This window comes from Terrapene carolina, unplaced genomic scaffold, assembly GCF_002925995.2.
Source record: "Terrapene carolina triunguis isolate 2854851 unplaced genomic scaffold, T_m_triunguis-2.0 Scaffold211, whole genome shotgun sequence".
Classification (NCBI taxonomy): Eukaryota; Metazoa; Chordata; order Testudines; family Emydidae; genus Terrapene; species Terrapene triunguis.
The window spans coordinates 17297025-17319425 of NW_020664562.1; the positions used below are offsets into that span (position 1 = coordinate 17297025).

At 39.3% G+C, this 22401-nt stretch overlaps 1 protein-coding gene across 2 annotated transcripts in view; it reads left to right on the top strand.

The window, feature by feature from the left end:
* Window positions 1-6559, top strand: part of LOC113407478 (collagen alpha-1(XI) chain-like) — a 223550-nt gene extending 216991 nt beyond the window's left edge. For both annotated transcript variants that reach the window (XM_029912430.1, XM_029912431.1), the window contains 4 exons: window positions 361-473; window positions 1715-1783; window positions 2481-2714; window positions 4826-6559. In XM_029912430.1, coding sequence (XP_029768290.1) covers window positions 361-473; window positions 1715-1783; window positions 2481-2714; window positions 4826-4972 — 563 coding nt within the window. In that variant the 3' untranslated portion in view covers window positions 4973-6559. The remainder of the gene's footprint in view (window positions 1-360; window positions 474-1714; window positions 1784-2480; window positions 2715-4825) is intronic.
* The last annotated feature ends 15842 nt before the right edge of the window (window positions 6560-22401 follow it).

Below are 22401 nucleotides of genomic sequence, written 5' to 3' on the forward strand. Positions count from 1 at the left end.
TACAACCTGCTTTCTCCATTCAGCTGGGGTCTCTCTCAGAGCTGTGCCTCAGATTTCAGCCTCCTGCCGTGCCATTCACCAGTTCTGCAAATGACTTACTAAAGTCCTTCAGCAAACAAAGGGAGTCATACCCTGAAATAAAATACAAGCTGAAATAAAATAAAAAACAACTGAGGCTGGTTTTATCTTTCATAAAGGAGCAATAAAGACAACAACAAAAAATTGTTTTTGCTTCCCAATCTTTAAGATAAAACAACTATATCTTTACAGATAAAACTTTTTGAGCAGCATTAGATGGCAGTAAAAGATGACTTCAAAATCAATCATTATCTTAAGTAAATCCTCTCTCGTTTGTTTTAGGTGACTATTGGATTGATCCTAATCAGGGCTGCTCTGGAGACTCCTTCAAAGTGTACTGTAATTTCACAGCGGGTGGCGAAACTTGCATCTACCCAGATAAGAAATCTGAAGGAGTAAGTACCAATCTGTGTTTTGGGTTGACTGTTGACAGTTCCTGCCATGTTGTTGCAATATTGAACTAAATAGTAAAATTATACTGTCATGTTTTCATTTATCTGTTTTTATTACAGGCTAATTATTACATTTAATTTGCATAAACATGAGTAAGGCTGAGAGTCTGTTATGGAGGTCACGGAAGTCACGGATTCAGTGACTTTCTGGGACCTCCAGGACTTCTGCAGCTGGCAGGTGTGGCTGATCCCAGGGCCAGCAGCAGTCCTGGGCAGCACCCCAACCCCGAGCACCAACAGACACCCAGGAGTGCCCCTCCTTCCCCAGCAGGCACCGCAGAGTCCCCGCTCCAGAGCAGCAGCTGCACCCCTGCAAGCCCCCAGAGCACCCAAGATTTAATCATGGGTATTTTTAGTACAAGTCATGGACAGGTCAGGGGGCTGTGAATTTTTGTTTATTGCCCGTGACCTGTCCATGACTTTTACTAAAAATACCCATGATTAAATCTTAGCCTTAAACAGGATAAGGCAATGATACACAAACTTTTTACCCCCTTTTTCACAGATGTACTTTATTACTCACCTGCTTGCTAGCTAAATGTCTCCTGCAGCCCAGGACATGACACAGCTATTTACCCATTACTAATGAGCACATAAAGTTCAATCTGATACCTAAAAGATAAACTCTAGTGTCTGATTCTCTACTGTCTCACCCCTGGTGGTATCATTTCTACCTGTACAAAGTGGCTGAAAAACACTACTATTTTGAACTGGTAGTGTTTCACACCCATAAGTATAAATGGCTGCCTAATGTGCAACCAATGAAGAAGGTGGCTTTCTAAAAGCCTATCTAGACAAGGATATGAATCAATGTAGTCATACCAGTGCAAATCCTTATGAATCCAAACGGGTGCAGTTTACCCCAATAACTTATCTGAATTGATCTGAGGTATCTCTGCTACATGCTCTGTATAGTTTATGAACAGAAATTATTTTAACATCTTTTATTCAGTTCAGTTGGTCTAAAGCAATTAATTTGTGGGTATTTTATCTCTATCTAAGCAAAGTATCCAGTTTTAGGGTATTAAATAAATCAAATGTAGATGTGTGTCTGCATAGCTCCAAAGACCACTTAAAATAGGTTGATATCCCAGAAGGAAGATTTATTTTGCAGTTTTTGATGTGAAAAAGCATTCTTTTTTCTAACGTATGTTGTAAATACTCACATTCTCTGCTTACAACAGGTAAGAATTTCATCATGGCCAAAGGAGAATCCAGGAGCCTGGTTTAGTGAATTTAAGAGAGGCAAACTGGTAAGTAGTCATCTCAACATACAGTGATTCACAAACCAGGCATGTACTATCAATGATCAACGTTCACCGAGTAATCTTGACTATATAATACAAAAAGGAATTCGTGCAGCCTCAACCTTTTCCCCCCTTAACATTAGAGCAGTTAAGTGGCCTCTTGCACATTGGACAGCAAGGGCCTGCTCTGTGCTTTCCTACTTATCATGCTTCAAATGTAGCAAAAACGCCAGTGGTTAACTGCAGAGTGGATGGCTGTATTCTGGCAGCCCTTGCACCACCACTAACCCTCTGCAAAACAGCTTGAGTGCAGATCCCCAGGCTCCATTCCAGGTAAAGATAGGCTGCAGCATCATTTATGCATACTCAGTAACAGACATATAGTTACAATGAACTGAACCTATGTCTCAGAAGAATTTGCTATTACAAGGTCAGAATATTTTGGAAACGATTCTCTGGATCTTGCAATAGGATGCAGCTAAATGTATAGTTGTTTGTCATAATTACTGCTATAAAATGAAAACCTTTTTACTAATTCATAGCTTGATTGTGCTTTAAAATCTAAGAATGACAATATAGTATGTATCGGCTGATTTTTACATTAAGATCAGTTAATGGGATTCTGTGTCAACAGTAATTTTCTGCTTTTGCACTTAAGAGAAGGAAGCAACCAAATGTTCATGTGCCTACTTATATTTTCCAGCTTTCCTATGTGGATGTTGAAGGCAATTCCATTAATATGGTTCAAATGACATTCCTTAAACTACTGAGTGCCTCTGCCAGACAAAATTTCACTTACAACTGTTATCAGTCCGTAGCTTGGCATGATGGGTCATCTGACAGCTATGACAAAGCACTGAGGTTCTTAGGATCAAATGACGAAGAGATGTCTTATGACAACAATCCTTACATCAAAGCTCTTCATGATGGCTGTGCAGTAAGTATAGGCTCAAAATATTCTTTTCTACTTTAATATGACAGGTGGGCTTAGTAGTCAAACTAGTTCATTCTTATGCTGTCTTCCTTCTGAGAAAGGCTCTGAAGATTTTATTTTTAATACTCTGCCATTTTAGTAGATTTTAACTATAATGAATTAGTCAGTTCTCTAAATTTCATATCAAGAAAAATATTAAGCACAAATTAAGCAATAGCAAAGCAAAGTTTGGAATGAATGCTTGCTGTTAGTGCCAATGTGCTGAAATTAGATATTTTGCTATTCTAAAAGTTATGTAAGGGAAAAGCAGCAGAAAATAAGTATTGTGAAAGGAGGCATTGCACTGTTAGTATATGTTAACTCTCTGAAATCAATTGATACAAGGGGAAGATACATTGTTCACAAGCTTTGGATCTACTGTGTATCTAAGAATTACAGCTATCCAAAGCACATTTTTGTTGTATGCACTTTGCACTAATTGCATAGTTTGACATGTGTGCATTGCTTATCTAAAAGAAGAGCAGAAATCAACACGAGGTAAAGTCCATGGATTATATCCTGCCCACTCTTCTCCCAGCTTCCATAGGAATATTCCATACACACACCAACTATCTGATCATCTCTCCAGCAAGGTATTGGGTCCATTCAAGTGTATCAGTTGTTAGCTTCTTGCCTCAGAAGCCACGTCTCAATGCTGAATATTTTGCCATTTGTTGTCTAGATAGCTACATATCTATGCATTTACACCTGACTAATCATTGTGTTTTTGTGATATCTAAGAATCCTCTCTAAAATTCCTTTTTTAGAGACAATTATTGAGAAGGTTGTGATAAATAGCTTGGAGGCAATACCTGGAGTCCTTGGGTTTCCAACAACCTTTTCCATTTGTGTTAGACCAGGTTGTGATACAAAGACATTGCTAGTGTAGTTGGTCAGTGATCTCTTCTTGGCAATGGAGGTAGAATACGTTCACTGTGGATTCTTTTACATTTATCACTGTTTTTTGTTGCAATATGCCAGGGGTGATGTTCACACAGGTGTGAAATCTGGTGGAGTTAGACAGAATGGTGCTCGATTGGCTGTGTTCTTTTCTTCTTTGGATGAATAGTAGTGTTTTGTTTATCTGCCAGAAGAGTTCTCATGATGGAGTACCATAGGGTTCTATTCTATGACTGCTTCTCTTCAACATGTACCTCTCTTTCTAGTTATTTTAGGTTTTTTTCTTTATAGCTTCTGCTATTGTGGCATCTATATGTGAAACTCTTGGGAGAGATAGTGAAATGGTTTGGGGGTGAAGTGCTATTAATAAGCTGATAACACTAGATTCTACATCCCTTTTTTATCATAGCCTGCTGTGACATTATCTCAGCTTTCTCAGTGTCTCTCTGAGATTGGGGCTTGGATGAGGGGGTAAGATGACAGAAGCTCACTCCAGATGATAGCAAGATGTTGCTTTGGCTGGGTAAAATACCAGAGGAGATGGTGGAGCTGATATCTGCTCCCACAATTAACAGAGTTTGCCTACTTTTTAAAAAAATAAACAAAGGTGCATAATCTAGCAGTCATGTCAGAGTCCTGGATATTTTGAATTTCCAAGTAGCTGCTGTAGCACTTTGCAACGAGGTTACAGCCTTTCTCCTTGGAAGTGCACATTGTCTCAGTTGTCATCTCTAAATTGGATTACTGGCCTCTTCATGAGGATAAAATCCCCACAACCCCTGACAACATGATTCACCAGCTACTACATATGCAAACTCAGAATTCTCCACGGAACTTTAAACCACTTATGGATTTTTCCAATGAGGAGGCCCATTTTATCCCATAGATTTTTGTGCTGTTCAATCACTTTCTCTTTTCCAAAAACAGTAGTTTCACATTTGCATTTTTAGAAGATAAAAATACTAATTTTAAAAAAGAAAATAATTCAAGAAAAAATGTCTTCTTAGAAACATCTGGCATTAGTGTATACTTTTCAGTACATGGGATGGCAGTTATTTATAATTACAATCTATATTGTAAAGTTAACTTGTGAAAGATCTATAACATTGCAACTTTTATGCATAACCATTTTTTATTTTGTTCTCCGCCCCCCCCTTTTTTTTTTTTTTTTACAGTCAAGAAAAGGCTATGCAAAGACTGTGATCGAAATCAGTACACCTAAAATAGACCAAGTGCCTATTGTTGATGTGATGATTAATGACTTTGGTGATCAGAACCAGAAGTTTGGATTCGAAGTTGGTCCCGTTTGTTTCCTCGGTTAAGTATAGGGCAAAGAGCAGATCGGCAAACAAGTTGTGCCTAGGTGCCACCGACCCACTTCATGCCACATGCAAGTTTTGATTAAGGATGGCATAGAAAAAAATGTCTTGCTGGGTACGAATGTCTTATCTAGGAAATATCCATTGCCCTTGTAGGGCCAGAATCACATGACTTAAACTTATTTGGCAAATCATGAGGGACAGAAGAGGCTGTGGCAGAGACACACAACATAGGGATAGCTTTATGAATACTCCCTTTGGATTCCTTGGTGCTGTAAAACATGAATGTCATGGTGCTCCTTCTATTTCAACAAAGAGGTGCTAAGGAGGTGTGTTTAATAAATTGTAATTATTCTATGTACAGTACTATACTGTTATTTGTGTGTCCATTTCCAAAACTTGCATGTGTCTCTGAATTGCATCTGGCTCTTATTTTATAATTGCAAAACATTTTTGTCAATACTGTGTATGTATTATGAAAAATAAAGTTGTAATTTCCAGTGAATCCAATTTAATTTTTCCAATTAATAATAAAGTCCCTTTGTATATATTGATGTTGAAAAGCTCTGTTATTTGAAGTCGCCAACAAAGCTTCAGGTGGCAAAACTGGAAAATCTTTGGCAAGAAACTCAAAACAACACTTTGCTGATATTACTTTGTGATAATGAATTTCAAGAATGAACACACCCACTGAGGTGCTGTATTCCATGGTGCTATTACCTCAGACTTTTTATTTTCCTTTTCAGATTCTAGGATTTCTTAAGATACCTGTATATACCTAAAATAAGCAAGTTTATATTTGTGGGTGGGGAAAATGTGTATGAAAAAGGTGGGGAAAGTATGTGCAGAGATCTGTTTAAGTCTATGTGAAGTAACTGGTAGTTATAGTTATCCTTTTTTTTTTATCTCATCTGAATTTGTTTTCATTGTGCTTCTTTAAACCATATAAATATTAAAACTTGATTCAAAACAACTATTTATGGATTTGTGCAGTGTTTACATAGCTTTTATGTGAGCAGTGATGAATATTTGCTTCTGAACTGGATACTAAGTTTCACATGATAGCCCATATATTATTTGCCCATCCCATCAATATGAATTCTCTGTTATTTCAACTTAAGGCCAGGAACACAATATGTCTAGGTCATGTGATTCTACCTAGTTGCAAAGCAACATACGAGGGGACTGCTATCTACAGAGCTTGTTTTCTGACCCAAACTGTTACAATTTGCAATCCAAATCTCACAAAAAGGTTGGTTTGGCCTTCCAGCTAAACATTTTTTTTTCAGGTAGTTGGAAGTAGAAATAACATTTTAACTTTAAAACACAAATCCTTTTGTAATTATTTTTCATAATATATGTAAGACTTGAAAATAAATGTTTGTTACTATTTCTTATATAAATTGTTAAATTAATTGGTACCAGATTCCACTCCCTCATTTCCAACTGGTATTTTATACATGTAAAAGTGAGATTTAAAAAGTCAACCTTTTGCTGTTCAGAATTTCTTTTATTTTTGAACCAAAGTTTGTAACTGTCACCTCAAAGAGGGAAAATATGAATTTTATTAATAAAATCAAGTCTTGGCTACCTGGACTGGTCACTCTGTTTCTTCAAACTACAAGAAATATTACATCAGTTTCAGTAGTGTAATAGCATTCTGCTTCCAGACAATCCAGAATGAAAAAAAAATCTTATTATAAACACAGGCAAGCACTACAAATGCATCATGAACAGAGGTGTTAATACCCAAGGCCCCAGTCCTGACACTGATAGCTTGTATAGATCCCTGTTATAGTCAATGGGGCTTTGTGTATTCACAGCAGTCTGCCTGTGTGCTACTAACTGCAAAATTGTGGTCTCAACTTCTTTTCAGAACCTTTATCCATCTTTTATGGCCCCCATAGCCATCTGAGCACCTCACAATCTTCAATGTATTTATCCCCACACGCCACTGTGAGGCAGGGGAATGTTGTTATCCCCATTTTACAGATGGAGAGCTGAGGCTCACAGAAAGTAAGAGAATTACCCAGGGTCATTTAGAATACCTGTGGCAGAGCACAAACCAAACCTTGGTCTCCCACAACCCAAGCTAGCACCCTAACCACTGAACTACACTCCATCTCTCTAATATTAAAAATAAAAAATGCACAATAAGCAGCTCTCCAAATATATTGGATATTTCAAATGTGTAGGCAGCAAGGAAAAGGAATTTCTACCCTTAGGTATGCTAATCATCTATGGGGAATTCACGTGTCTTATTAATTACTTGATAATGTCAGAAGCAAAGTTTGTACATGCTCTGTTCAAAGATTCAACATTATTAAACACTGTACATAGTACATTGTGCCTAGCAGAAAATCAATGGGCTTGAAATTGACACATTAGTAACACCCTGAATTGCACTTAATTCTCTGTAGAAAGTGAGTGTTGCTAGATATAAAATCAAGACATAGGTGTCATCAAGAGATGCTAGGCCCACAAAAAAAAATCTCAAAAACTATGTAAATTAAATCCTTACTCAAATCTATAAGCAAAAACCAGTCAATAAATTTCAGACCAGGAATTAACAATATATGTAATCATAAAGAGGCTTACACTGCTACATGACTTTTGGATTTTACATCAAATCACCACCCTCCCCATGCTACTGGCATCAAATTTTACGAACAGACAAAACTTGTATATGAATAGGAGACATTGTAGTACTCAGAAAGTTGGCCAGGGTGACATCATGAAATGCACAAGCATGAAAAATGGAAAAGTGCATAGGCAATAACAAGTGTATCCCTTTCTTCTCCCTCTTTTGGTTGTTGGAGGTTATCCATCATGTACTGTTGCCCTGTTTTTGTTTTGTCTAGTCCATAAGTGAATCTGTGACTACTTATTGGAACACACTTGTTCTACAGAAAACATATTTCTGTTCCTCAGCGGTTCGTCATTTGATCATTTTCATCAAAATGGCTGATAGTGACCTGTTGTTTATCTTGTAATGCCCAGTTAATATTTCATGAAATATTATGAATGTACTTACTACCCAAGCTACCTTTCAATTTTCTGATTATCAGCCATTATACTCCCAAGTGACTAACATTATTGCCTTTCTCATACTCAGCTGGTATTTCCAGAACAACGTTAGGCACAGAAAGGATAATCACTCAGCCTCCTTCATGATTTTAACACAAAAACATCTGTCACAAACAGTGGCTTTAAACGGATAACAAGAAAATGAGAAATTAATCACTTGCCAAACTATACTGTAAAGACAATACTTGATGGAACATTTATCATCACTTCTCCTTCTGATTACATTAGGGAAATCTGGGTTTTAATACTTTTTCAGTATATTTTTTTCCAACAACTTGTAAAGGAAAGCATTTGCTGCTTCTTGTGGACTAGCCTCCATTTGATCACTTAAATAGTGATCAGTGAAATTCTCCTTGAAAGAAAAATATTCACCCTCTTCTATCCTTATAAACTCTTTGAACCAAATTATTTGGCCCAACAGAAATATGCTTAGCACAAGGGCTTAAAGGTGTCTTTGTGCCTTCAAAAGCCTGGGCCTGCCTGGACTCACTTGGTCCCTGTTGTTCAACAGAACAGCCTGAAGGTGTCAATAGACCACAGGGGATTCCTAGCAGCCAGGAATGCAGTAAATACAGCATCTTGGCCAAGTCCCATTTTCCCCTGTCATACCATCCCTGCTGAGGACAGTAAAGGGGAGAGCACAGGTGTCATTACAGTAGCCCTATGCCACAAGACTACTACTTCACTCAGGAGGCATTCTCCAGTGCTGAAACTGTTGGGCTTACAGTTGCTTTGTACCAACAAAATGGCAAAAAGCAGCCAGAGCAGAACAATGATGCTGGGTCTTTATTTAGAAAATATTAAATAACCTAAAGGATTTGAGCACCCACCATCTACTGATTTCAAGCACAGAGTCAACAGTTCAGCACATATACTGTATTTGAAAATAAGACAATTTTTTTTGTATCCTACTATGTAAACTTGCATAGTACAAAAATCACTAAGAGCCTGACACAAAGCTCTGTGAATTCATTTGGAGTATTTCCACTGGCCTTTAGATCAGGCCTTAAGAATGCCATGGTGGCTTTTTTCAGTTCATTACAAAGGACAGTTCCAGTCTTGGTTTTTTTGTTTTTTTTTAAAACACAAGTAGGGAATGAAGTAGTTTAGGAGGAAGTGAAAAGTTCTTTTTGTTGACATAAAATTTTCTTCTGTTGGAATATTAATAATAAAATGATGCAAGGCTTTATATTCTATTCATACAATCTCCAGAGTCTGTCTCTTTTTGTATTAGAATGTCATCACAATGGCAATTCAGGTGAGAGAAAAGCTCAGCTTTGTGATCCTGTTGACCAAACTGACTCACAAAATAATACACAGAGAAGGAACAGGCTCTGGAGAATGCATCACTCAGAATTGACCATCTTTCCGATTTTCATGTTTAGGGATCCCTTTGTTACCACTCAAAAGGATTTTAGATATATCCACTTTGCTCTGGGCATTCTGAGTTGCTCATTGCATAGTTATTAAGATGAAAGCTTTGTTATTGTTACAGCTGGTCAGAAAATGGAATTTAGATTTTTGTGACAAATTTCTAAATCATTTTCATTCTGGAATGGAACAAAATGTGTTTTTTTTTAATTATTTTGCCATAAGAAAAATTCCAACACTGCCGATTCCAAACTGTTGAAAGGAAAAACAAATACATTTTTTATTTGAAACAAACTAAATTTCCAATTTTATTGATTCAAAATTTTGACCTGGAGGAGGAAGTCCAAAGATGGCTATTCTGAGTTTATATCTTAATAAGTGGGCAGGGGAAGTGGCCATTGTCCTCTGCTAGGCACAACCAAATAAAAAATAAATCACACCAAACAAAATGAAAATAACCCCACAATCATAGTTTGAAGGAGAGAGATAAGTGGGAAAGGGAGATGGTGAGGCAGGGGGAGGAAAAGGCTGTTGATGGAGAGGACCTGGTGATGGGATGGGGAAGCAATTGCACAGCCTGGACAGCCCAAGGGCACAGAGGGAGAGAGCTGAGAGCTGCGATGCACTGTCTGGGAACATTTCTGTGTGGACGCAGGAAAGCCACATTTTGACAGATTTGGCTTCCTGCATTCACTGTGAAGGGGCAGCTGGGTTCACATATTAGCTGGGGACAGGAGTTATCTCCAGAAGAGGCACCCAGAAGACTTGGGGTGGGGAGAGGTGCTGCAAGAGCCCCAAGGTGCCAGTATCTTCATTTCCCAACCATCAACTGCAATACTGGACTTTGTCCCCAATCCTCTCTTCTTCCCATTCCCAAGTGCAACCCCCCCACCCCAATCCTGGTCCCTGGCACGTAGTAGTACTCCTGGTCTCCCTTAGACAGCTGTTTACATCTGTGGATCAGGAGAGGGTACTCTGAGGTCTGAAAAGGTGACCCTGGAAGAGGAGAGGAGATGCATTTTTCAGAGACAGAAATACTAACCCCAAATCCAGGTTCCCTCCACCCAATGATTTGGTGGAGGAAGGGAATAGATGAGGAAAGGGTAAGCTCTTGTCTCCCCTCCCCCCCCCCCCCCCCCCCCCCCCCCCCCCCCCCCGTAACCCTACTAGCCGATGGTCAGACCCACAATATATAAGCCCTATCCAAAATGTTTATATGTAAAATAGTCCAATCAAGGAGCTGCAAATTGCAGTGGTGAGGGAGACTTAACACGAGCCCAATAACTGTTCTCTCTTGGGACAGTCAGTCAGTCAGCATATCCTCATCTAGTCCCAAACCCAAAGACTCAAGCTCCATTGTAAACAGGCAGAAATTAATCCTCTAGACATGCATGTCAACTGAGCCAATCACATGTTCTCCAAGTATTTCTGAGTTCACACAGCCAACCATAGGAAACCACATGGGAAAATATGACAAAATTCAATCACAAATGAAAAGTCACTAAGTGCACCAATCACAAGTTACAGAGTGGTAAAACTAAATTTGGGGGAGGAAATTTCAACCAAAAAGAGAAAAAAATTATCTTTTTTTTTTTCAAATTAAATGTTGATTGAAAATGTGACATTTCAAAGAAATCAATATTTTACAAAACGTTGTTTTCTTCGAAATTGCATTTACAACAACTTTTTTGTTCAGAAATTTTCAACCAGCTGTAGTTATTTTTTCTTATATATAAAAATAATGCTTAAACCACTTTACAACACCATCTATACATCACAGCATAATACTATCGCTTATGAGAGATAATGCACAGATATATTTTCATTGTCTAATACACGAGTGTCCAGAAAATAGATTTCCCAATAACTTGCTTTATTTAGACTAACTTGCTATCAACAGGTATAATCTGTGTAACAGAAAGTAATAGGAAGCCCAAGTGTTAAGTGGTCTGCTGACATCCTGCTTTATGGCCGTGATCCTAAACTCTGCCGATATTGATCGTACAATTTTGGATGGGCCGGGCAAAATAGAGGATGTGATGTTTCCAGTAAATGAGCAAATCGTGCATCAAAGTCATGAAATGGTCTACAAATGCAATAAAAAGTAAGGTATTCAAAAGTTTAACAAATGGGGGGGGGCGGTAAAGATGCTTCTTGCCTGGGGTGCCAATAGGTCTAGGGCCGGCCCTGTTGACACCTTATCAAATATAGTCCTAGACGTGTGGGTGGAATAGGAAAAGGTGTACAAAAGATGTGGTTTCCCAACCTGTTGTTGAGATAACGGGATGATATGGGACAACCAGGTAGGAAGTCTGGCCCAGTGCCATCCTCTTGGGTTGATCTTCACTTACTTGTAACCTTACAGAGACCATTAAAAATGAAGATGAAAGGAAAAGTATGTACAATGTAAGATTGTAAGTATGAACAATGCAGGAAACCACTTTACTGTATTTATCTTACTCTTATACTTATGTATATTGATTTTTCTATTATTTCCATTATATTTGTCTGTATGAACTAAAGCTCAAACAGTTTCTATATGTGCTTCTCCAATTTCATCTTCTTAATTAACTCTAAATAGTCATCTGAAAAAGAACCTGTTATTTATGACAAGGTCGTGTTGCACCCCAATAAGTATTTTGACAATTGTAATACTTGACCAGGCTATACCATTTTAAGTGAGAGGTCTCTCTTTTAGCATATGTGCAACGTGCCTCAGGTGGCACATGACCAGGATTCATCACCAAATTTGGTCCGCTAGTTGGATAATTAGCTTCCCCATCTTGAGCTGGGTAGTGATGGGGAGTGTGATGTGAATGCTGATCCATGCCCCTCAAATGAGAGGTGAGTTAGTCTCTAAGAATATGGAAACACTTACTTACTACTAGAGAAGATGAGGATGTGGGTGAATGGACATACTTTGTAATGGGGCTCAGCACTCCTGGATTTGCAAGCAGCTTTGCTCCATTGAAAAACTTACCCCGATGGTACCTGATTGTGCAAACCTCATTCATGCTGGTGAACACTTACTCACACAAGTATTCCAACTGATTTCAAAAGGTCTATCTGTGTGAATGAATGATTGGTCTAATCCAAAGTGTCTAATCCAAAGCCACTGAGGTCTGCAGAAGTCTGACTCCAAAATGAACAGTTGTTCAATTGTGCCCATGAAGAACAGTGTTAGGGACATGCTTTTTCAGATGCTTCTCTGACATGAAGGGTCTGATCTTGCAGAACTTTCACTGACTTCAGAAAGGGATCAGAAGTTAAAAGTTTAGGAAGATATGGTTAAGTATTGTGATTGGTGCAGGAAGATGAAGATGATGCTGTCCTCTGCAGGAAGGGAAATAAAGCCCCATACATACTGTTCCCCTGCAGAGGAGAATAAAGAGATCCCCAGTATGCCACCCCATTACTCTGTGCATCAGATATAAGAAATCAGTGCAAAGCTTTGCCCATTTCATAGCATGACAAGCAACCAGCCTTAACCAGGAGCCATGGCATGGCTCAGAGAATGCATTTAACCTCTTTACTGATGAGAAGCACTGCTCCAACTGCTGGAATTTAAAAACAACAAAGCAAGACTTCTGAGATAAGAACTGGCCATATAATGGATATAAGTGACCAGGAGTAAAGCAATTTAAGACAGCTGCTGAAGGATTTGTCCTTAGTCATTTCTGCCTTTGTATTATTTTATCTTTCCAAATATTTCATCAAATTTTAATATAGTTTACTCTTAATCCAGAGCTGCTGTCTAAGTATGAATACTGGCAAATCGAACTAAGCAGAAAATTCTTTCAGGGACAGACCTACTAGAGATGTCTGTGTTGAGTTCTGTTAGCTTATGGCATGAAACCGTTTTTTTTTAATATTCCATCAAGGCACAGCTGCAAAATATAACCAAATACAATGGAAATGTAATGAAAGTATAGGTCCCTGTTAATCTCTTCCCCTGGGCCTTTACACCAGCAAGGAGAGCACAAGGATGGCATAAGAGCCCTCCACCACTGGCACAGAAAACAGAATGCTGGCCACACCCTATGCAATCACAGTGTTTGCTTAGATCAGGCATCTGCGCAATGGAGAGAAGAACAGGTTCCCTCAAACAGTTATTCTCCCTGGTTGCAAATGGATGAGGAAGGGCGAGGAGAACACAGAGCCATCGCTGGCTGGGCCTGAAGAATATCTGGCAGATGAAGCACACCTCTCCTGCTTGTGTGACAGTGGAACTCATAGGGGACTGTGACTCAGAGGGGCTTTTTGGAGTCTGTGGGGCAAGACAAGCTATTTGTCACCCATATGAGTAGAGTCTTGATCAGCCCTAAATATTTTATGTAGGTTCTCACAGCTAGAGGTACTGGGGCCTAGTGCATTGCACAGTGGACTGGGATTCAGGAGAGCGTGGCTCTAGTCGCAGCTTTGCCACTGGCCTGCTGGGGGACCTCAGGCATCTCAATTGTGCCTCAATTTCTCCATCTGTAAATTGGGGGAAATTACACTGACCTTCTTGAAAAGCACTTAGAGGTCTATGGATGAAAAATGCCAGACAAGATCTAGGTATTAATTACCACCATGTCCATCGGCATGGTATCCCAGTGTTCAGACTGCATCTGACACTAGCATGGGGGGAGGAGGATGCTAAAAGACATCGCTTTCTTATTTCCCCATTTACAAGGAGCAAGCCCCACTGTGCTCAGAAGGGGGCAAGGACTGCTGCTCTTCTAACACCAAAGGAAGCATTCACACTGGAAGTAAGACCATGCCTTCCCCTACCACAATTCCACATCCACCCACAAACCTGGTCAGCAACACAGGAGGGAGCAGAATACAAGAAGATGGTACAGGGTATTCAGCGTACACACTCCTTCTCCCTACATTCTTGGAACATTTAGGGACCGGATGATATGTCCAGAAGCACAATTCCTGCTGGAGCTCCCTCTACAAGAGCCAGATTTAAACATGATCTGAGCCTCCATTTCTTTTTAATTTATGATGGAGTGAGAATGCACCCTTGTGCAGACATATGTCTCTGTTTCTTTCTTCAAGAAAAAACAAAGCCACAGTCTTTGAGGAAACTGCATATGATTCAATGATGCATCTTTCCCCAACAGTTTTCCTAGAAGGTGCAAAAAGAGAGAAAAGGAGATTAGAAATTCAGATGATACCTGATGATTTCTTGATTAAATGATTCTTGAACATTTCAGGGTATTAAGCATTTTTGCATGTGTGCATTCATTTTTCATGCTTTGCATAATCTTGCCGATGACTGTATGCACAAGTGTATCATGTAGAAGCAGCAGCTAGCTGATGTGATTACTCATTAAATTTAATGAGCAGGTTAGAATTATCTACTATAAAAAGTAAGTTGAACACAAAATCACAAATTTGAAAGCCAAGCTAAGGGATGAAAACATATGCAAGTACAATTAGTCATGTAACCTTTTCAATATGCATCACTATAAATACTTCATACAGGTATCCACCAGACTTAGATGCACATTACCCTACTGGAACACAATTGTGACAGTGTATGAAATGATACATTTAACTCTAATGAGACACAACTTACAGGAAGAAAAATCACCACCATTTTAAGAGGTCTTTCTCTTGTAGCAGTGGAATGTTTTCAGTACATAAACCAGTGATAGCTGAATAACGTTCAGTCTTTTTCCCCCCCTTTTTAAATTCACTGGAACAATACAGCATTAAATGCAGAGTGCTTACATGTTATTAGGTCAACATAAGCAAGTGTGGGGCAACTTACATACAAACAAGCTGGATGGATACAGCTGGAATAGGAAACACAGCTACATGGAGAGTGAAACAAGATGGAAGAGAACAAGATGCCACCAGGCACTGCCCACCTCTTTAGACCACTCAGCACTGACTCATTAAGGGAGGGGGGATTAAGACTCATGAAAGGCAAGGCAACAATAAATGGGAGTAAGGAGTTTCCCATGAGGAAGTACCCCCAGCCCCACACAAACCTTTGGGAGGGTTAAGGAGTGTGGCACCCAACTCCCCTCCTGAGATGTGGGAAGGAAGAACTCTTCCACCTCAGCTCCTATCATCCCATAAAGAAGAGACGAGAAAATTGGGCCAATCATTTCCCTCATCCACAGAGGGATGAGGGGAAGAAAAAAAGGCCATCTGTGAATCCCATGATCTGTGAAGACAAAGGGAGGATTAGGAGGCAGCAAAAAGAGCAGTAATAACACCCGAATAAGGATTTTGTATTCTTCCCATGGGAGTAGAAAATGTTAAATTTGGGGAGATAGCTTTAGCCACCTAAAAACTTCAGGGATTGCATTAATAAAGGAAACACTGAGCTTGGAACAGAAGCTTATTTACTTAATTAAAATGGCCAGATTTACTCCTGGTGAAAACCTACCCACAAGAGCAATATTCAACAGCTGTTATTTTATTTTATTATTTTTTATTCTCTCCCCCCCCAAATAAAGAAAGTTTTCTATACCCCCCGAGCGTCCCACTTTTTTGGATCTTGAGGGAAGCTTCTGGGGACATAGAAGGGAGATTAATTTGGACCTGGTGGGCAAAGAGCTTAATTTGGGTCCAGCAGAGAGTTTCCAGGTAGGAGTTGGATGGACACTGATTGGTGCATGAGGACACTGTGGTTTCTGTGTTGGGTTATGTGATTCTTCGCTGTTTTTTTATTTATGAACGGCTGTATCTAATGACCTATTGGAGCTCCATTTGCATTGATTAGGCTGTTAGAGTTCTAGGGGCTAATACTCCTCTCTCTTACACAGGTCTAACTCTGTTGCCATCAGTGGAGTTACCCAGATTTACATTCTTGATCAGAGATGCACTGACACACTGAGCATTGGGGAATTTGGCACTGAGACTGAACAGACTCTGTGGAATAAAGAGAAGAAAAGCCCCTACATGCATTACAGAAATAGCTAAAATGCTGACAAAGAGAAAGACGAAGAGGCCTGATTCTGACCCACGCCCGAGGCCTTATATACTGCTCTCAGGAGAAGCCACACAAAATCTATCCCCAAATTCCTAGTTCAGTCCACTATACCCAAGTCACAGAGTGATCTCCTAATTTAATCATAAAAGGAGAAGACCAACAGAACATTAACCAGGATGGTTTGCTGCACAGCCTTGCAGATTGCATAGGTGCTTGCCTTTTGACCAAGTAGCACATGTGTGTTCATCCAATGCACACAGCACAGGACCCTCAGAGCCCAGAGACCATATCTTGAGGCCAGAGTTGCTGAACCAAAGGAGCAACAAGAGATGGGATTATTTACAGACAAAGGATATAATCCACAAGGTACAGAATAAAAATACCCCCAAACACTAAAGAACAAAACATTTATGCCCAGCTCCTGAACAAAGTAGCCAGATCACATTGTTCCCAATGGAAGCTTATTAAGCACTTTTGAAAAACTATTTATTTCAATTAGGAATTTAAAATGTGACCTAAGCTCTTTTCAAAATGGAGACTGATTTCAAATCTCTAAGAGATTGCTTTTGAGTTCATTGTCATAGGGAACAGTTTTTTCCAGCATATGTCCCTTTTTCTCTCTCCCCCAAAACAGCCTGCTTTTGTATATTTTTTTCCTCTGCTGTAATCTCTCTTACAATCTATCCATAAAAAAACCCTACAACAACCTCTAGGATGGACAGTTATAACTGTTCTTGAGGAGCTGATGGATTCAGGTGTGATTTTGGTGGTACATGAAACGGTAAGGGTAGTTCTAAAAAATTTGAAGGATCACAATATCACAAACATATCCCTATTTTCTTCCAGGCCCCTTTAATCTAATGCTACCTGTCAGCCTCCAAGCCATCTCTGTAATGTACAGAAGTCAATGTTGGTTCATGTTTGTGTCCTCCAGATGCCATGTGTATGAGGCACTATCTATTTATGAATATGGATTTGTGGGGTATATCCCTACGTTATCTGACATGCTACATGCTTTTGGTGTAAAGCCAAAAGCAAGAAACCTATTTAAGAACGAGTAGTAAGAGAGGTAATTCTGTTTCTTATTTCAGGTTTAACTCTGTGGCAGAGAAGACTACTATTTTCTGTACTATTTTTATGATTCCTATATGTGCTTCAGTTTCCCTGTGTACTTTGCATTGCTGCCCAGTGGGTGCAAAGGAGTTAAAAAGACAACGGAGGACTGAACAATTGACATTTATCCATGGGAATCTCCAGCATGGGGGACATGGGAACCCAGCATGGGCCAGCAGGAGTTGGACCATGAACTGGAAGGTGTCAGGTGGCTGGGATAAGAGTTAGTCCATTCAGGCCAGCCAGTGTTCCACCCAGCCAAGCTGCCATGGAATCCATTTCTAGCTCTGGCTCTCCATCTCTCTCTGGCAGCTCCAGATGAGAGCTGCCGTATCTCTCCCAAAAAGCTATGTCTTAACCTTTATTTCTCCCATAAGGAATTCCCAACGTTGTGTTCCAGTTGACTAATAAATCTACTCCCTGCCTTTAAGGAACAGTAGGACACCTTGTAGATCCGGAACACTGACGGGGTACTTCCACAGGACTGTTTAAAAGCTGGGATGTAGCACAGATCCTGTGGATCTGTGACAGGGCGAGAAAAAAGCAGTTGCTGATAAAATTTAAATATGTGGCTGTAAATTAATCATGAGATTTTGTCAATCATTTTGGAGCATTGCTTAAAGGGTTAATTTCTTAAATTGAAGCTCTTTCATTGAAGACTGAGTCATATAAAACAGCTTTAGGGTGAAACCGCTTTCATTTTAGCTCTTCCACTGAGCACCTTTTATTGAAGCCTGAGCCATATACAGAGTTTTGTGGGGGAAGCATGGAGCTTAGTTCAGTAAACTAATTCCCAAATTAATTGATGTTACAGCTCATCACCCACCAGAACGCTTCCAGAATCCTCCCCCTATTATCTTGATCTGTCAGGGTAAATTTATCTTTATAACACTAGACTCACTAGGAAAGAGAAGAGGGAGTTTTATTAGCCAAGGGGGGGGGGAAAGGCATACAGAGGGGCTACTATTTCAGGGGTCTGGTCCTTCTTTCACTTAAATCAATTTCACCATGCACCCTAAAAAGGATGAGGTAACTCTTCTAATATTTCCTAAACTGTTAAAATGTTCATGAAAAATTTAGAGGAAAAAATAAGTTTTCGCTCACTCCAGTCCATCAGAATAAAACATTACAGGAATTTTTCTAGCCAAAAATTAAACGGTACAATTTTTCACATAATATCCGTAATAAACCAAGATGTGCTCCCGTGTTATATAAATATGATTAGCAAATGAATGTCCTGATTCTGGACTGCGTTTCTGACCCACAACTCTACTTTTTTGGCATAAAGAGATCAGAAAGCAACTGGATCTCCTCCCAGCTGGGAATTTTCCTTGGCAGGAAGATTACCTGGATGTCCTGGGGATGGAAGAGGAATGGAGGGGGATGTGGTCAGAGTGCTTTGCTGCTGGAATAGCCCCTCAGCAGTCCCTGAGTGAGGGAGCCTGGAATCCAAGTGGTACAAAAGTGTCTTAAAAACACCTATTGTTCCCACCCCACCATCCTTGTGCACTGCCAGGAATTTCCAATATGTAATGACCCAGGATCCTGATCTACAGGCGAGGAGGCACTTGAGGCTGCTCAGGAAGGGAGGATGAAAAGGTGGACTTAAACTTTATTCTCCATGAATCCTGGGCTGAATTGAAATTTTTCAAGCGTAGTATCATTTCAATATTTTTGGAACATTTGGGCAAATTCAGTTATTCTGTCACGGGAGAAAGAAAAAACAAACCTTTTCCCATATGTTTCAACTGGAAATTTTGTACTCTATTCAGAAATTATTGGGACATTAGAAACATCAAACTTGGCTTAGTTTGTAGATCTCATAGAGATCTAAAGTTTTGAGCTGAGTTCCAAGAAATTCCTTCAGACATCTTACAGTTATTCCACCACTTCCCAATAAGTTTTGTTTTTCAAAACCTCAAAAACAATTTAATCGATATTTTGGAATGAACAACTGTAGCCCCTTGTTCTACATAATCAAAAAATAAAATAAATATATTTAAGACTATAAAACACAAAGGCATTTTATAACGGTAATATTTTTTCTAATACTCTTGTAACTCAATTTTAAAAATAAAAATATAATAATAAAAAGTCATTCCTGAATGATGCCTCTATGGGCCAAACTTAAGTCAAGATTTTACTGTAGAGATTTCTCTTGAAAGTTCACAAGTAAGAACAATACATGCAGCCCCCTGACTCTAGTGGCCTGAATGGCACTGCTATAATGTTATCATTAGTTACTTGCAATAGAAATAGAGAAGAAATGCATGACTATAAATATATCAGTATGGTGATTTCAGCTACTTATAAAGACATTTGGTCTAATTCCACTATCATTTTCATATTTTACACTGATGTAATTCAATGACCTCAACAGAGCTGCTCATGATTTATACTTGGGTAAATGAGGAAGAATCAGACCCATTCTGCTTATTTTGACAGTCATATCTGTAATGCAATCGACACTTTGACAGATGCTAACAGAAGTCAATCAGCAAAATGATTCTTTTTCCAACGTAAGGCTGTGGGCAATCAAAGAAACTATGAACATCTGGCTTAGTTTTTGATTGCCATGCTCACTGATTTAGTGCACCCCAATAAGCAACAATTAGTCAGTACAGCTAGTGTCAAAAGACCCATCAATTTAAATCAAATTAAGTCAGGATAAATTGAATCCAATTGGCATCCATGCATATTTGTATGCACAGTTTAAGTAAGCTTCTACTATACTATATAAGCAAAACAAATGTAAACTTTATTTTCTACGTTTTTAAAATAAATATTACCCCCAAATTATTTGACTTTTAAAAAACAATCTGGGAAAAGTTGACCTTTGTTTGGAAATGCAGTACTACAGATTTGTAAATAAAATCAATGTCATTTTTCTCTCCTTCTTATTTCAAACCCATCAGTGAGTACATTGTGTTTTATGTATTTGGACAAATTCTCTCAAGCATATTGCTAGAGATAGCAAAATACTTGATGCATTATAGTTAATTTTAAAGGCAAATTGTTGTAAACCCCCTTCCCCCAAATTTATTTTTTTAAACAAAATTTTACAAAACCTTAGACTTCTCTGTTTTCATTTGTTTCTAATTCTAGTGGAAATAGAGTTTGTTTTTTTATTTATAAAACTAATCCATATTTTTGTTTGGAATTCATACATTGCAACATTGTGTGATTGTGCTCTAAATTACAATTGGCTCCCATGGGCTCCCAGGACAGCGTTCAGGCAGCTGGAATCATATTCCCACTTCCTAAGGTACACTTCCATATATTGGAGGTAGAAATGGCTCTTTGCCTTTCAGTGATTTCTCCTGTGCTATAGGAATCCTCCATTCCCCTAGAATGCTGATACTAACCTGCCCTAATAAATCAGAAAATCTGGCTCATGATTTTTAACTTGAAAATGACGTTTGGCAGCTCTTCTCTTAAACTACTTTCCATTAAAACACTAATCCCTTTTACATACCGAGTCTCTGAATGGAGGCTAAGAGTGCTTGTGTTAGTGTGAATGGGGAGACAACAGCTCAGGGTATTGGCCTACTGCTGCAATTGGGCAGTTGATCCCTAGCTTGTTCCAACTAACTTTTGAATAATGTTGACGCAATCTTCACTTTAGAGGCTACTTTCTTGGGATGGTCATGAAAGGTCAGTGTGCGGTCAAGAATGACACCAAGATATGTTGGTTTTGGGTCATAACACAGTTTCACCACAAAACTCGACAGACTCTTTTGTGTGATTCTGTTGTCAAGGTTGAAAGTAGAGACTACTGATTTGCTCAAATTTGGGCTCAGCTGCTGCTTTTGGAAGTCATCTGCCATGATCTAAAGGTGAAATGTAAGGATCACTTCAATTTCTTTCAGAATAGCAGCTGTGTTAGTCTGTATCCGCAAAAGAACAGGAGTACTTGTGGCACCTTAGAGACTAACACATTTATTTGAGCATAAGCTTTCATTGGCTGCATCCAATGAAGTGGGCTGTAGCCCACAAAAGCTTATGCTAAAATAAATTCCTTAGTCTCTAAGGTGCCACAAGTACTCCTGTTCTTTTTTCAATTTCTTTAAAGCTACGGGCATGAAGGGCAAGTGCCAAATCATCAGCATATGCAAATATCTGTGCTATTGTTTCAGGCACATCACTTGTGTACACATTGAAGAGTGTCAGAGCAAGAACAGAACTTTGTGGTAGCCCATTATTCAAATTGAGCGGCTTGATGGTTTGACTTCTCAGGTGTACCCACATCCTTCAGACACTAAGCATGGTTTTCAGCAGCCTGAGAATCTGCACGCAGGGGGTTACTTTGGCCAGTTTCATTAGCAGAGCATCCTTCCAGACTTGTCATGACACTGACAGATCGATGAAAGCAGTATCAGTCTTGAGTTTTTGTTAGAATCTGGCCTCAATGTTTGTAGTGAGGGCCAGGACCTGGTTGCAGCAACTTCTGTGTAGTTGAAAACCAGCTTGCTCCTTGGGTAGGCTGGCATCCAGTGGGCCTGATTCAGTTCAGAATCATACACTTCATCACCTTGTAGGTGGTGCTCAAGAGGAGGATTGGCCTATAACTAGAAGAGAGATATGCAGGTTTCTCAGGCTTTAGAAATGCAATTACCTTGACTTCTCTCCACATGTGGGGGATTTCACGGGTCTCCAGGACATTGGTAAAAAGCTGTATAATCCATTTCCATGCCAGAGGACCCAGGTTATATAAGAACTCAGAATTGACACCACTTTTCCCCACTGCTTTCCCCAATTTTGTGGCAACAATGATCTCCTCACTTGTGAATGATCCAGGCCATTGAGACACTGGAGCACATGTCGACATCACCTGTTGAAGTAGATGCTGGACTTGTCCACTGGCCATTTTGATGCCCACAAAAGTTTAGCAGAGATGGCACACCCTTTCATCTGTGGCCTAGTA